This window comes from Centroberyx affinis, unplaced genomic scaffold, assembly GCF_046629955.1.
Source record: "Centroberyx affinis isolate AG114_WGS23_722 - 3 ecotype Tasmania unplaced genomic scaffold, CSIRO-AGI_Caff_v1 ptg010777l_1, whole genome shotgun sequence".
NCBI classification, from domain to species: Eukaryota; Metazoa; Chordata; class Actinopteri; order Beryciformes; family Berycidae; genus Centroberyx; species Centroberyx affinis.
The window spans coordinates 1-13,651 of record NW_027284932.1 but is presented as its reverse complement, the minus strand read 5'-3'; the positions used below and the strand labels follow the sequence as shown (position 1 = coordinate 13,651).

General features: G+C 42.8%; 1 protein-coding gene across 3 annotated transcripts; it reads left to right on the top strand.

The window, feature by feature from the left end:
* The first annotated feature begins 651 nt into the window (after nucleotides 1-651).
* Nucleotides 652-1,575, top strand: rnf152 (ring finger protein 152). Of its 3 annotated transcripts, none has more exons than XM_071514977.1 (2): nucleotides 652-1,325; nucleotides 1,407-1,575. In XM_071514977.1, the coding sequence occupies exons 1-2, from the start codon at nucleotides 889-891 to the stop codon at nucleotides 1,573-1,575; spliced, it is 606 nt and encodes a 201-aa protein (XP_071371078.1). In that variant the 5' UTR covers nucleotides 652-888. The 3 variants fall into 3 exon arrangements, with proteins under 3 accessions (XP_071371078.1, XP_071371077.1, XP_071371076.1); XM_071514976.1 differs by having other exon boundaries at nucleotides 652-1,377; nucleotides 1,450-1,575; XM_071514975.1 differs by having other exon boundaries at nucleotides 652-1,575.
* Nucleotides 1,576-13,651: the final 12,076 nt, after the last annotated feature.

Sequence of the window (13,651 nt, the reverse complement as noted above, 5' to 3'; positions counted from 1 at the left end):
TAGACTTTCATTATCTATCTATCTATCTATCTATCGGTCCTCACAAGTACAGTAATACAAATGTGTGTGTGTGTGTGTGTGTGTGTGAACGGTGGAGCTAGAGAAGAAGATGCCTACTTTGCATCCGTCAAAAGTGAACAGACTTAAAAAGGACAAAAGCAGCCTCTCTCTCTCTCTCTCTCTCTCTCTCTCTCTCTCTCTCTCTCTCTCTCTCTCTCTCTCTCCCCTCTCTCTCTCTCTCCCCTCTCTCTCTCTCTCTCTCTCTCTCTGTATAAAGAGTCAGGAGTGTGTGAGAGGAGTGTTGTGATTCCTGCTGATGTGGCAGAGCGTTGATCGGTCCAGGGAAGCTCTCTGACTAATCTCTGTGAATATGAATAAGAGAGAGATCCTGGGTGATGAGACAGGCCTGCAGTGGTACACACACACACACACACACACACACACACACACACACACACACACGACACACGACACACACACACACACACACACACGCTGTAATGCCAGGTTGAATAAGATTACCACACACAAAAAACCCCTTCAGTGATCGATTGTGCTCAGCAGTGTCTGTGTGCTGTGGTGCCTCTGTCACTGCCCTCATCATCTGAACGCTGTCTCTCTTCTCTCTTCTCTCTTCTCCCTCGCAGATGAATCGCCATGTTGCCGCCGCCGAGGGGCTGTGACATCACCGTGAAGCTGCGGATGGTGGCAGAGCGCCGGACTGCGCTTTCCTAACTTCACGTGGAATATTGAAACGTCTCGCATCGGGATCTCCGCTTGTTAGAATATTTGCCGTTAATCTGCCAACGTTCCCATTTGGGGCGAAGGTTTTAAAATCAGGAGCCAGTGAGGTTAAAGATAGGACCGTTCCCCACCTATATCGCCAAAATGGAGACTCTTTCCCAAGATTCCATTCTGGAGTGCCAGATCTGCTTTAACTACTACAGCCCGCGGCGGCGGCCCAAGCTGCTGGACTGCCGGCACACGTGCTGCTCGGTGTGTCTGACCCAGATGCGCAGCAGCCAGAAGGAGATCCGCTGCCCCTGGTGCCGCGGCGTCACCAAGCTCCCGGCGGGCCTCTCCGTCTCCCAGCTCCCAGACGACCCCGACATCATCACCGTCATCGCCATCCCGCACGCCTCCGAGCACACGCCCGTCTTCATCCGCCTGCCCAGCAACGGCTGCTACATGCTGCCGCTGCCCGTGGCCAAGGAGCGGGCGCTGGGCCTGCCGGGGGAGCTGGGCTGCCGCTTCCTGCCCGGCGGCGGCGGCGGCCAGCAGAAGGGCGTGGCGGTGGTGACGGTGCCCGAGCAGCAGCAGCAGCAGCATCCCCTGGGCCTGGGCCTGGGCCTGGGCGTGGGTCTGGAGGGCGTCGGGGTCGGGCTGGACGGGGGGGACGGCGAGAGGAGAGGCGGCGCCGGAGGGGGGGTGGTGGGAGGCGGCGGGAAGGGCTCCACGTGGTCCGGCGTGTGCACGGTGATCCTGGTGGCGTGCGTGCTGCTCTTCCTCCTGGGCATCGTGCTGCACAACATGTCCTGCATCTCCAAACGCTTCACCGTCATCTCCTGTGGCTGAGGCGGGGGGGAGGGGGGGGAGGAGGAGGGGCTGCTTGGACTGCCGCGGACCCCGCCCCCCCCCTGAACTCCCCCCTCCCAGCCCTGCCTCTCCTCAGGTCGGGACTATGCTGAGGAGAGCGGACTCAAAACACATCATGGGCATCCAAGGAAGCTACAGAGAGAAAGAAAGGGATGAAGAAAAGAGAGAGGGCAAGAAGAAGAACCACAAACTAGGAACCGGGTCTGTCATTGCCTCCCATTCTTTGATTTGGAGGATACTGGACATGAAATACATAACATTTGAATGGAAATATACATACACACGCCCACTTTATACACACACACACACACCTTCCTTCTCCTCTTGTCCAACAACATTTTACTCATCCTGAAACCCCCCGTCCCATTCCCAGTCCTCCATTCCCTCAGAAAAAAAGGCCTTTGGAATGACTTAAGATTTGTATTTTGGGCAGCCTACGGATAGAGGCTGGTCTGACACACACACACGCACACACACACACCAACACACACACACACACCACACACACACCTTCCTTCTCCTCTTGTCCAACAACATTTTACTCATCCTGAAACCCACCGTCCCATTCCCAGTCCTCTATTCCCTCAGAAAAAAAGGCCTTTGGAATGACTTAAGATTTGTATTTTGGGCAGCCTATGGATAGAGGCTGGTCTGACACACACACACACACACCACACACATACACACACACACACCTTCCTTCTCCTCTTGTCCAACAACATTTTACACATCCTGAAACCCCCCGTCCCATTCCCAGTCCTCCATTCCCTCAGAAAAAAAGGCCTTTGGAATGACTTAAGATTTGTCTTTTGGGCAGCCTATGGATAGAGGCTGGTCTGACATACACACACACACCACACACACGCACACACACACTATCAGTGGATTGCCTGTTTAGTCTGTGGTCTGTAGAAGTACATCAGTTATCATTGTGTTGTTTAGCCGAGTGTCGGTTCCAAGTTGCAGTGTCTCCAGCTGGTGCTGCAGCACAGAGTGTTTGGACTTGGCTGGGCTCCGTTTCTCTGGTGCTGCAAGAATTAACTGTGTGGAGTCCAACCGCTGGCCCCGCCTGAGTCACCGGGGGACGCAAAAAATCAAAATCAACACCGCTTACATTCTCTCTCTCCCCCCCCCCCCCTCTCACCACCTCCTCTCGTTCAGAACAGACTGGGGTGTTGACGGTAAAAAAAAACACACAAAACACGGACGGTATCGTAATTCACGCCAGCATATTTTAGACCTACCCTGAAAGCACACAGGTCTTTAAACAGACATCCAGAGGTAATAAGTATTGAGTTGCTGTATTAAGGCTTTAAATGTTTTGAATATATATACGGCAGGTGTGTAGCCTTCTGGTTGGCTGCTCTGCCAAGAAATTAAAGGCGTACTGACAAAACATCCATGAAACGGCTCACACGGCCCAAAAAAAAAAAAAAAAAAAAAATGCAGGAATGGCGGCACACCTAAAAAAAAAAGGCAGAACCCGACCTCGGCTGTGTGGTATTTTGATTTGTGTGGCCACATGTTGGGCAAAACCCTTCATCAGAGCAACATCTTGTCCCCTGTGTTTTTCTTTTGTTTTCTTTTTTTTTTTATTCTGCGGTGCTGCCATTCCCTCGTTTTTTTTTCTCACGGATGCTTTGTGAGTTATCTTTAACTGTTTTTTTTTTTTTTTTTCTGGCTGTGGGTTCATCTCCTCTCACGCTGACCTTGCTCCAGACTGCGGTCGTCTCCTCAAGATGGACTCTCTGACTTCTGACCGTCGCTGCAGCCACACACACTATCCCCTCCACTTCATCTCAATACCTTCTTTTGATCTAGAATTGGTGGATGCCGGGTCAGCTGAGAGATGGTTGGTGTGTGTGTATATGTGTGAGTGTTTGTGTGTGTGTGTGTGTGTGTGTGTGTGTGTGTGTGTGTGCCGGGAGGGGCGGGGAGGAGTCATGATTGGGTCGGGAGTGGGCGGGTGCTGCAGGGTTCCAGTTAATGACTGCTGTATTGATTTATCTGCTTTTGAAAATCCTTTGCATCCGCAGAGATGGATCTTTTTTCTTTTTTTTTTTTTCACTTTTATATGTTGTGGCAAGCAATTCATCCGTTTACTGTATCATTAAAGCAATGGAGTGTACAGTACACACAAACAGGGTGAACTATTTTGTATAGCCTAGTCATGTACAGAATGATTGTAATTTCCTCGTCTTTTTCTGATAACTTTTTTTTTTTTGTTGACATGTTTTACTTTGTTAGTGATTAAGGAGTCTGATGTAGGAATTAGAGCGCTGTCTGTGTGTTTGCTCTAAAAGATAACGTGACAACTCATTCAGTACTGTTCAGGCCAATGGGAGAGGGCATGACACACCCGGGATACAACATGGGAAAGGAAACTAATGAATCCTATATTACTCATTTTGGGTATTCAGCATATGAAGAATTCTATACCAAAATGTAATATACAGTATATTTACAGTATATGTATCCACAATCCATCATTCCCAGAAGTTCATTAATCAGTATTTCTAAACTATAGATGAACCAGTCTGTGGAAGTGACTTAAGTGATCTACTTACATAATACAAATTAGCAAAAATCTTTCCTATCAATCATTTTGTAAAAGTAGGTGTGACCTTCTGTCAAATTTGAGATATTTTGTTTTGGAGCAAACCTTCATATTCTGATTCGGTATTCCATCTCAACATGTTTTTTTTTTTGTTTTTTTTTAAACCATCTTTCACCTGAGCACAGTCCATGAGATCTCCTCCCTCCTCAATAACCAGACTCTTTGGATGTTTAAATTAGGCACGGTTCATTCAAAGGAGGCTGTAGCCATTTTGGATGGTCCCATATGGCGCAAGGATCCACACTGGAACAAGGATCCTTGCACTGGGAGATTACGTGCTGAAAAAAAAAAAAACACTCGGGAGGGTAAGATGGTACATTTAAACCCACCTTATTGGAGGATTAGGTGTTTTACAGATGTGTGAGACAGAGTAAGCCGGTGTCTGCCAGACACCTCTGTGTTTTTTTTGGCAGGCACTGCCAAACTGATGCATGTGGGAAAAGCTGGTTGTCTCTCCTTCTGTTGCTATGAGACTATTGGAAGCCCTTTTGAAGTGCGGTGCCCCTGTGCTGAAAGTTGAAATATATTTTTAGCTCCTAGCTCTCAGCGCTCTGAGGACTGAAAAACTAGCTAATTTCTCAGCACTTGAGGTTGAAATGGTTTACTGGCACAATTTCACCCACCAATAAGATAACATGGGGAAGAACGACACAAGATCAATCAGTAAAATCGACACATTTTGGCAAATGTTGATGAAGGCAAGTGCTGTTCAGCACACTAGAGCAGTGGTTCTCAACGTGGGGTCCGGGGACCACCAGGGGTCCTTGAGGGGGTTCCAGGGGGTCCCCAGCAAATTGATGAATTGTTAAACTTCACCGTTATTCCAAGTTAACACAATTAGTGAATGTAGAAGAATGACTATTTTGATCATAGTTTCACTGTTATCTCTCTACCTACAATACAGATAGTCACGGAATTCTGGATAAAATCATATCTAACAAAAAAACATATTCTCAGATTTGGGTCCGAGAGACAAAATCTCATCAAATGGGGGTCCGTGGCTCTAATGTGGAATAAATTAGGGGTCCTTGATATGGAAAAGTTTGAGAATCACTGCACTAGAGGCACCATGACCATCTCTGTGACTCCTTGACCTACGGTGGCTTTTAGCTGTCACTGAGAATTTGAATGTATAGAGTACAGTAGAGAGGCGAATACAGGGATTTCAGATGTCAAACGTTCTTTCTGGTGGCCATATTGGAGGTCTGGCTGAATGCGTTTCTAAAAGTACAGTTTGGCCGTCTCAACAGAATTCAATAGACATAGTTTCTGTGCGGTTTTTGACTGGGAATTAACCATTTTGGCACTGAAGAATCTGATAGCCTTTGTGTTTAGATAATTAGCTTGCTAATTATCTGGTCAGCTAACCATCACTGTCTTGTTGTAAACACATCTGATTTGCACACTAGCTAACATATCTAGTAGAAGCTAGCGTTAGCATGTTAACATTAACATTGGTTGCTTTGCTAAATTAGCCCGCTGGCTAGTTAGCTAGCTAAGAAATCCAAAAACCAACTGTTAACTGAGCTGACTCTTCTCAAGCTAAACTCAGAGTGTTTTGTAGTAGAAACTAGGACTAATGACAACAGTTTCCCGTGTCACTAACTAAATTTGGAAATAAATCTACTTATCAGACTTTTCACTTTTACTTATAACATTACTGGATCGACGCCCACCACAACAATCTTGTTTTCTTGTCTGGTTATTAAGGTTAGGCATTATTTGTATACAGCCATTTCTCCGATGGACCTCCATGACGGCACCACATGTGTTTGCTCGGAGATTTGTGACACAATGCAAAGCCTCTGCACAGACTGTGGCTTTTTGGCGTGCGAGGAGCAAACTCGCACAACCTGCTTCCATAGCAACCGCTTTGAAGTCACTAGAGGGTTTGCGTAGATGAGTCCCAAACAGGGATGACAACGTAAACTGATGCCAGAATAAACAGCGGTAACATGCTCTCGGTGCCTGTCCGTGCGGTGGGTCGATTGAGGCTCCTGGGGCCGGGGCCACGCAGTCAATTCATGATAGATGAACCTGTCGGAAGTCCTTTCCCTCTGCCAATCCATCACGAGAGACGCAATGCATGTGATGTGGCCTCTGAAAATAACACAGAGGGATGAGGAAAGAAATGCATTTCCTTCTTCCTCCTTTGTTCATTTTTTCCTCCCCGAATAGCATCTGTACAGTGACTGATCTATGAGGTTATTGATTTTAAGGAGGAGAAATCACACCGTTATTCAGAAGCAACACTTTAAACTACTGTCATGCACAAAGCCAAGGAATGCAGAGATTTGGATATACAACTTTTTCCCCCCAAGCGGTTTGGTTAAGACTATTCATATTTCTCCTTTTTAAGTTATAACATTCTGCCTTGAAAGGAGGGTAAGACAGCGTATTCAGAACCGCCTCATTTTACATTTCCATTCCTGTCATAATTTGACCTTTCTATCCATCCATCCTTTCAGTCACAAGACATTCGCCCGTAATTTGAAAATGAAAATGGTTTTCTATTCAGGAGAGAATATTATGCCCTTGAATCTCCCGCCTGACCAATGTACTGTAGTTGATTTTTCTATTAGAGAAATGAACCTATGCTCCATTTTACAGAAACATGTGAGTGACGGCGAGAGAGAGAGAGAGAGAGTAGTAGGAGGAGGCTTGTCATTTCTGTGCCTGTGTGTTTGTCAATGCTGTAAAGTTCCTGTCGTAGTTTCCTGTCTGTGTCGGGTCGACAGCTGACGACACAAGCAGCTGTTTTTGGTGAACTATTAAAGCAAACGCTCTGAATCTGACCCACAAGGACTCCAGAAATCTTCATTTCAAATATGATAAGATCTGATCAATTACTGTAAGTATGTATGTACCTTATACGTCAACGTGTATACAAAGATCCTCCATTCCAATATGCTATATGCCCAATTTGGGGAAAAAGTTACCTGATCTTTATTTATGATATTTGATTTTATGATTTGTTTTATGATATTTAAAGAAAAACACATTTGATGACTTGAAATGAAATGAAATCTTTTTGTAAAAAAGACAGGAGGGTCAAGAGCTCAAGATGGCTGCTAGCCTCAATAATAGGGATATATTGAAATTCAATATATTGCAATGCAAAAATGTGACAATACGTGTCGTGGGTCAGAAAAATGAATGTTGATATTAGCTCCATTTTAATCTGCTGTAGGAATCACATAAGAGACGCTTGACCATCACAATTTCACAAGCTCTCCATCCAAATTATATTATTTTCACTTTCTATTGACATTTTTAAATTGTTTACATTCTAGCGAGCCATGTTGGTGACAAAATGGAAGGACTGGTGTTTAATTTTTAAAAGAAACCCTTCTTGTCTTGATGCCTGTACTGCAGAAGAACCGCAGTGTGTCTCTGTAAAGTCAGATCACACAGGACACTTCAACAGCTTACTCTCAGTAATTTAATTCATCTCGGTCCCATGTTTCATGGCCGGGTTAAACTGGTGGAAAGCAGTCTTTCTTTGTTTCCCCTCGGGGACCTCTTGTACTTTTCTCCTCAAATATTTATTGATATTATGTCAGGGAGGTAATTAACACTCTCCGGGGACCAATTGCAGCTAGCTTTGCTCCAGCAAAACACCTCCATTCTTCACAGGCGGTGGCAGCCACTAATGATGACCGCAGTCTGGCTCTCAAATCACGGCCTGCACCGCCCCGGCCAGCCAGCTCTATTCACAACTAATGATAGCTTCTTCGCTTTGATGACTGTTAAAATTTGAGTATATCAATTATTGTGCTTAAAAGGTATGATTTGCTGATGGAAATAATGTTTTCTCGGTGTTCAGATTTCTAAAAAATGGGTCCGTTGTTTTCCACTATTTATGAGGAATAACCATTTACAACATTGCAATACATGTAAAACTCTTTAAATGCCAAATACTGTTATTTCAAAAGTGAAACAAATGCCAGAAAAAAAATACATTTTACCTGATGCTCCTCTTCAGAGCCGCTTACAGCAGGTAGGAGCTCAGAGTTTGCTCAAGGACACTGACAGGATACACGGCTATTTATGGGCATATTAGCTGTTGTGGGGGTTGAACCTGTGATCTTTTGTCTACAGGGCAGTCTCTCAAACCACTTCCCTACCTTAACACACTGTATAATTACTAAAATTACTACTAATTAAAGCCAACCGTACAGGAGACATATCGGGGCTGTACTCCATCTGTTGACTGGGCCTTTAGATTCCAAACTTCCGAGACTAGGGAGACAAAAAAATGTATTTGAGTCGTAACAAATCCCATTAAAATGTATAAAATTAATAAATCAATCAAGTGGCAAGAAGGCGAACTTGTGAAATGAAGGGTTTCATTCCATAAGGCCAGGTATCTGTGGCTTGAAGCTCTTCAGATGGGAGTTTGAAAGCACAATGGGAGGGTGAGCAATTCAAGCTGAGTGGACAGTTGTGATTGTTAGCCATGTAAGTCCTTGCGCATGGCAGGGGATAATTTATTACACAGCTGAGTGTGGGGGTGGTGGTGGTGGTGTGTGTGTGTGTGTGGGGGGGGGGGTGGACGTGGAGGTAGTTTGTCACCGCTTGTCACCGGACCGTTCTGTTTCAAGGGGAACGGAGAGCCGGGAGAAAGTGTTGGACCGGACGCTGTCAGAGGCTCACATGGCCGAGGAGACGGCAAAGCTATAAAGCAGTCACAATGAAGAGGAACATGGGCTCCCTTACATCTCTGTAACAAGCATTATGTCCCTGGTTCAGACAGAGGCCAGGGGACAGAGAAAGAGAAATTAGGGCCGCTAATTAGAGAGACTGTCCTGTAACTTGAATGTCACGGGTTTGAACCCCGGCAGCAGCCATGTGAGTCCATTCAAAGTGTCCTTGAGGAAGAATCTGAACCCAGACCTGCAGCAGCACTCCTTCACTGTTTCAGAAACTACTGAGTTGAAGTCCTGCAAAAAGAAAAAACGAGTCTGACGCGAAATAAATCTGGAGAGACCAGTAACTTCATTTTGAACGTTTAGTGAAAACAAACAGTTACAGACTAACAAGAGTCATCAGTTGGCAAATCATTTTTCTCACTCCAATGAATCTAATGACAGTGAAGTCAAGGGTAAACATAAAGGAGCATAAGAAACTGTAGGAAAATCTAATGTTCTATAATAATCAACAAATATGATCATAGCACAAATTAACCCTTCAATATTACTAGTATTTCAATTAACACTGTTTTCATTATTTAAAATAATTACACTGCCTGCTTCCTCATTATAATTTGCTCCGTTGCTGCGTCCCATTCAAAGTCTTCCATCATGAGATTTTCTTTGTCCAATACAGTTCCACCATGCAACAGCTAATGATAAGCTAATGTTAATGATAAGATAATGTTAAGCTGGCTAGTTAGTATAGAACATAGTGTAACTTTTAATTTCAATTTTATATGTTAAACCATTTACCACATGATTTTTGATTGATTTAAGGTCATGTAATGCTGAAAACTGAATTTATGTGTATTTTGAGGATTATGAATATGGTGAAATGAATGCTGGGAAGTGTTTACAGTGTGTGCCGCCATGATGATGATGATATGATGATAATACTTTATTGTCAGATCCAGTCTGAAATTTTTCTTGGATCACAGCAGCTCCGTTTGCAACATCACAGAAAAGACAAAAATTAAGACAGGACACAAAGATACATACATTCAACATATCATTACAATCACAAAAGACAATATTCAAGGCCCTTCAATGTACATTTGATCTGGGATTAAGCTCTATATTTAATTTTAGGATTGACTGGTGTACAAAAGAGTGCTTCACATAATAAGCCATGTTGGCATGACGTCACAAAACTTGCATCTCAGAAACTTCTGGGTTGAGAAATCTTGCCCGAAATTCCTACTAGTAATTACGACTTTAAAGGCCATTCCTTTGCATTTTTCCTAGTAAGAGGTTGGGAATTTCGACTTCCTGACAGCTCTGGGACACAGCATTACATGCCAGGTTTATCACAGGGGCTTTTCTAACACTTTGCTATGTGAACACTCCTGAAGATGTATCATGGATTCTTGGCATAAGCTTGGGAGACTTTCATCCTTTTGAAGTCTGGCCGTAGATGAGACTTTCTTTTTTCCTCGTGCTGCTGAAAAAGTTATGGTTCCTATTTGTAGAAGGCAGTGTTGGGTGACAATGTGCAATGGGGTGAATAAAAGCAATATCAATTTTTCAGAGAACACTCTTACAGTATGTCAGGTAAGCTGAAAACTTAAATATTTGAACGGATTAGAGGACAAAGTTCTGTGTTACTCAGAATGCACAGAGGGGGGGGGGGGGGGGGGGGGGAGCAACCGGTTGGCAAGGATGATGAAATACATTTTTTGTCTGACTTGGATCAAGTGGATAATGACCGAGAATGACACGGTACTTTCCACTGCATCACCTGCTTTTTCTATATTTTGAAGCTAGTGCCAAGTTTTCATATATTCTAATGTATTTCATGTATGCTGCTTTTTGATGTTAATTAGATAACGGCCTTAAGTATCGACCTCACACGATTCCCCCTGGTTGTCCTTATTATAGATGGCACGCGAAAGCTTTAAGTGTCACCGCAGCGATCCCCGTGTCTAATCAAGGGAGAAAATTAGCATATTCATCTATTTCTGAGCTCTCATTCCCGCCTTCCAAGACAGAAGGCGGAGCAGGCCGGGCTGACCAGGGATGATAAAAATAAATTGAAATATGACGGCCGTAGAAAATGACCCTCACTCCGCTGGCAAATCCAGCGTATAGGCGAGGGAAAATCAATTCTGTTATTCGTTTGATCGTTCCTTTGGAGCGCAGGTGTGGGTAATGACAGGTTAATTAGCGTGTGTGTAGGTGGTAGTACGTGTGTGTGTGTGTGTGTGTGTGTGTGTGTGTGTGATGTTGGGGGCAGCGTGACCACATGCAGTTTCCAGGAACAGCATGGTAGCTGACGAGCGGTTGGTTGCCAGAGAACGAAGGCCCTCATTTACATTTTGACAGCGTCCGCCATGCAGGAGAAGATTACCAATCAATTCCTGCTCATGAAATTCAGAACCCGCTAATTTTCCGCGGGCTTGACGCCTATAGGAGGCCTGATTGGGCGTTCTTTATGGAACACTTTAGGTTTTGTGTACCTTGTGTTATCGAAACGCTCGCCGGAAAACTCACTTCACTCTATCAGGGAAAGCAGCGGCACTTTTCCCCCCATCAAGCTGCGGTAAAGAAACACAACAAGAAAAAAAAAAACGGGAGCAGAGGCAGAAAACCCGGTCGGATGAATGCTTTGCCGAAACATCAGGAGGGAGGAAGGCTAAATCTAGAGAGCGATTTGGAAACACATTTACTTCACAAGCGCCTTTCTCTAAATGTTGGTGATTTTCAAACCTCTTTTCAAAGCCATCTTCTTTAGAGGAACAGGCCCCCGAGGTCAGCTGCTCCTGCTGATTCTGACCGCCATCAATAGACGGAGCTCGGTTCTATAGCAACGCACACTCCGAACAAAACACATTTAAGAGTCTCTTTCCAAAGCGAGATAAAAAAAAAAAAAAGAAAGAAAATGACGCCTGCTCTTACAAAATGATCGCTGGAATAAAAGTAAACACATTATGGGCTGCTGTTAAAGTTATGAGTCATCTTGAGACCTTTGCTTGCAAAATCACTTAAGGTTTTTAATGATAGAAAAAAATCTATTCTGAAATATTGACTGATGACATTCAGGCGTTTTTTTTTTGTTTTTTTGTTTTTTTTTTCTTCCAAATTGGATGTTTAACCTATAACATTTTGAAATTAAACACTTCAGTATGATTTTGTTTTGCAAGTTATTCTGCCTGAACCTGAAGATACTTGAAGACGCATGGAGGATTTAAAAATAAAGGAGGAGATAGACAGGCTCAGCTGTATGTAGTAAAGTGCTCTTTAGATACAAGGCTTGATCATCAAACAAGGGGAAAAAAATAAATATTGTGCACTCCAAAAGACCAAGGCACTCTTACTTGTATATTAAAAATACCTTTATTATCTTGCCATGTCCAACAAGGAGGATAAAATCAAAAAGGAGGATAAAAAAAGTGGGGATGTCTGACTCAGGCATAGCGGTTTATCTTCCCTTCATCAGGGTGTGACACTCCAACTAGCAAAAGCTATAGCATCAAGCAATTTGGTCAGCAGGAAGACATAGTGAAAGAAAACCACATACACATAACACAGAGAGCTGGTGAATGAGGGTCTAAAATCTATTTCTTCATTAAGACCTGGGAAATCCATGGCTTTAAATTTCCAGATCCAAAAAGTTTCTCCTTGGGCACATGGAGGATTTACTTGAAATCCTTGAAGTTGTGTATTGTGCCTTGTTGAAGGAACATGTGAGTTGGTTTTACCACAGCGGCTGCTCGGGTTTGTGATGCAAAATGAATCCAGTGCAGTCGCTTTCTTCCTGGACTTGGTTTCATCTATAAATAAGAGTCACAATCAAGGCAGAAGCATAAACACAAAGCAAGGAAGGAAGGAAGGGAGGATGTGAGAGAAAGTGCTATGATGATAATAATAATAATGATAATAATGATAATGCTTTATTTATGTTGCACTTTTCAAAACAAATGTTACAAAGTGCTTCACACAAACAAATCAAAACAAAAGGTGATAAAAGCAAAGTGAAAATAAAACATCAAACCATAGTCACAGTCAAGTTCATCAGATAACGTCAGATAAAACAAGTTTATATTCAAATAAATACACTAGAAATAAACTAACTAAATGAATAACTAACTAACTAACTAACTAACTAACTAACTAAATGAATAACTAACTACACGAATAACTAACTAACTAACTAACTAACCAACTAACTAACTACATGAATAACTAACTAACTAAATGAATAACTAACTAACTAACTAACTATCTAACTAACTAACTACATGAATAACTAACAAACTAAATGAATAACTAACAACTAACTAACTAAATGAATAACTAACTAACCAGCTAACCAACTAACTAACTAACTAACTAACTAAATGAATAACTAACTAACTAGCTAACTACATGAATAACTAACTAACTAACTAAATTAATAACTAACTAACTAACTACATGAATAACTAACTACATGAATAACTAACTAACTAACTAACTAACTAACTAACTGACTAACTAACTACATGAATAACTAACTAACTAACTACATGAATAACTAACTAACTAACTAACTGACTAACTAACTACATGAATAACTAACTAACTAACTAACTAACTAACTAACTAACTACATGAGTAACTAACTAACTAACTAACTAACTAACTAACTGACTAACTAACTACATGAATAACTAACTACATGAATAACTAACTAACTAACTAACTAACTAACTAACTAACTAAATGAAGAAATAAATTAAACACAAGTACAAGAGAGCAGAGTGAT

What these genes read in the sequence shown, in the direction of transcription:
- rnf152 (XM_071514975.1), top strand. Translation starts at nt 889, where the DNA reads ATGGAGACTCTTTCCCAAGATTCCATTCTGGAGTGCCAGATCTGCTTT.